Source organism: Mizuhopecten yessoensis, unplaced genomic scaffold, assembly GCF_002113885.1.
Source record: "Mizuhopecten yessoensis strain PY_sf001 unplaced genomic scaffold, ASM211388v2 scaffold716169, whole genome shotgun sequence".
Taxonomy (NCBI): Eukaryota; Metazoa; Mollusca; class Bivalvia; order Pectinida; family Pectinidae; genus Mizuhopecten; species Mizuhopecten yessoensis.
The window spans coordinates 1-3,023 of NW_018479982.1; the positions used below are offsets into that span (position 1 = coordinate 1).

At 36.7% G+C, this 3,023-nt stretch overlaps 1 protein-coding gene across 1 annotated transcript in view; it reads left to right on the forward strand.

Annotated features, from left to right (window-relative positions):
- Positions 1 to 2,833: 2,833 nt before the first annotated feature.
- Positions 2,834 to 3,023, forward strand: part of LOC110441924 (H(+)/Cl(-) exchange transporter 7-like) — a gene marked incomplete at its 5' end in the record, with an annotated part of 75,485 nt that continues 75,295 nt past the window's right edge. The window contains one exon of the mRNA XM_021485233.1: positions 2,834 to 3,006. Coding sequence (XP_021340908.1) covers positions 2,834 to 3,006 — 173 coding nt within the window. The remainder of the gene's footprint in view (positions 3,007 to 3,023) is intronic.

Below are 3,023 nucleotides of genomic sequence, written 5' to 3' on the forward strand. Positions count from 1 at the left end.
CTTCCTCTGTTACATTATACATTCTGTTACATTATACATTCTGTTCACTTCCTCTGTTACATTATAAATTCTGTTACATTATACATTCTGTACACTTCCTCTGTTACATTATAGATTCTGTTACATTATACATTCTGTCCACTTCCTCTGTTACATTATACATCCTGTAAACTTCCTCTGTTACATTATACTTTCTGCACACTTCCTCTGTTACAATATACATTCTGTACACTTCCTCTGTTACATGATACATTCTGTACACTTCCTCTGTTACAATATACATTCTGTAAACTTCCTCTGTTACAATATACATTCAGTAAACTTCCTCTGTTACATTATCCTTTCTGTACACTTCCTCTGTTACATGATACATTCTGTACACTTCCTCTGTTACATCATACACTCTGTAAACTTCCTCTGTTACATTATACATCCTGTAAACTTCCTCTGTTACATTATCCTTTCTGTACACTTCCTCTGTTACAATATACATTCAGTACACTTCCTCTGTTACATTTTACATTCTGTACACTTCCTCTGTTACATGATACATTCTGTACACTTCCTCTGTTACAATATACATTCTGTCCGCTTCCTCTGTTACAATATACATTCAGTAAACTTCCTCTGTTACATTATCCTTTCTGTACACTTCCTCTGTTACAATATACATTCTGTCCGCTTCCTCTGTTACAATATACATTCAGTAAACTTCCTCTGTTACATTATCCTTTCTGTACACTTCCTCTGTTACATCATACACTCTGTAAACTTCCTCTGTTACATTATACTTTCTGCACACTTCCTCTGTTACAATATACATTCAGTAAACTTCCTCTGTTACATTATCCTTTCTGTACACTTCCTCTGTTACATCATACACTCTGTAAACTTCCTCTGTTACATTATCCTTTCTGTACACTTCCTCTGTTACATCATACACTCTGTAAACTTCCTCTGTTACATTATCCTTTCTGTACACTTCCTCTGTTACAATATACATTCAGTAAACTTCCTCTGTTACATTATCCTTTCTGTACACTTCCTCTGTTACATGATACATTCTGTACACTTCCTCTGTTACAATATACATTCTGTAAACTTCCTCTGTTACATTATACATTCCGTTACATTATACATTCTGTACACTTCCTCCTGTTACATTATACATTCTGTAAACTGCCTCTGTTACATTATACATTCTGTTTACTTCCTCTGTTACATTATAAATTCTGTTACATTATACATTCTGTAAACTTCCTCCGTTACATTATACATCCTGTAAACTTCCTCTGTTACATTATACATCCTGTAAACTTCCTCTGTTACATTATCCTTTCTGTACACTTCCTCTGTTACATGATACATTCTGTACACTTCCTCTGTTACAATATACATTCAGTACACTTCCTCTGTTACATTATAGATTCTGTTACATTATACATTCTGTCCACTTCCTCTGTTACATTATACATTCTGTAAACTTCCTCTGTTACATTATACATTCTGTAAACTTCCTATTGGACTTGATGTAGAGTTTTGGACGTCGGTAACAGAATATGTATATGCACGTTCCTGTCTAGACTTTCCTGTGTTATGTCCATCACTTGAACCACTCACAACATGTTTAAATAAATTACCAGAAAGGTACGTGGTTTGTCGAGGCTCCATGTTCAGGATGCTTGATGCTCGTTAAATAGCAGAAAAGGGTTAAAATGTAAATATGCTTTCTAATGTGGCTGCTGTTGTAATGGCTGTACTTAGTCTTAGTGTACATTACTCTGATAGCTACACTGATGGTCAGACCCAAACCTGTCAATTTACTGTAATTATGGTCAATTGGGAAGGCAAGCAAGGGACAGATGTCAAACTGACAGTGATGTTAAGGTAAAAAAAAAGGCTGTGGTCATCCTTTACCATTGGTACCTTAATTACAGTTTGTTATTGCTATAAGAAAAACACAGTTACGGATGTATCTGTCAGTTGGTAGATTAAAGTTAACAAAATTGCATCACTTTCGTTCTGCTGTCTTACGTACATCAGACATTTAAACACAGTTTTACAGGAGGCCTGTCAGCTAGGTGATTTTAGGAGTGAAATGTTACCAGTTTATCCTTCACATCCAGGCCTGCTGTCTTTCTTCAGACTAGATATGGCGGTGTTGTTTTACTAGAGGTAGCAGCTCCTGTAGAAATGAAGGTTAATCTTGGACTACTGAACTGAGAGAAACTTGGACTGACAGATTATTACCTAGACAGGTAGAATATATATAATTTCAACCGGTTGATGGTAGGAATTATGATGTAATTATTTTCTCTTTGGTATATGAGATACGCCAATAGGTGGCGCTATTGGTGGTATTTGCACGTGCAAATGGGCTGCGTTGTTACCTATACGTGTCATTCAGGCGACACAGGTAACAATAAGAACACATGTATTTTTAAATTTGTAAATGGGCTTATTATATTGAGAATAATAGGTTAGGAGTTATATGTTTGCGTGTTAGATGTACATTATTGTGTATTTGTGTTTATTAATCATGATGATTGTAAATAAACATCGGTCAGTGCCTATGTCGCTGGGAAATACAATTTTTGTATTCATGCTGTTTATCCTATTGGATAATATAGAAGAGAACTCAATTTGACTGATACACTGCCTGAATTGTACTAATAGAAAACATGGACTGATACGATACCTTGACTAAACTAATAGAAAATATGGACTAGAGACTTTAGTAGCTGGACTAAAAACCTAAACTGGATTCATAGACAACTAGGACTACAAATAGGTAAAATGAACTAGACACGTACAGTGTATGGGATTTGTCTAGAATCAGGTGTAGAGATCACCCTGCCTACGCCTCAGTCAGGTGTAGAGATCACCCTGCCCACGCCTCAGTCAGGTGAAGAGATCACCCTGCCCACGCCTCAGTCAGGTGTAGAGATCACCCTGCCTACGCCTCAGTCAGGTGAAGAGATCACCCTGCCCACGCCTCAGTCAGGTGTAGAGATCACCCTGCC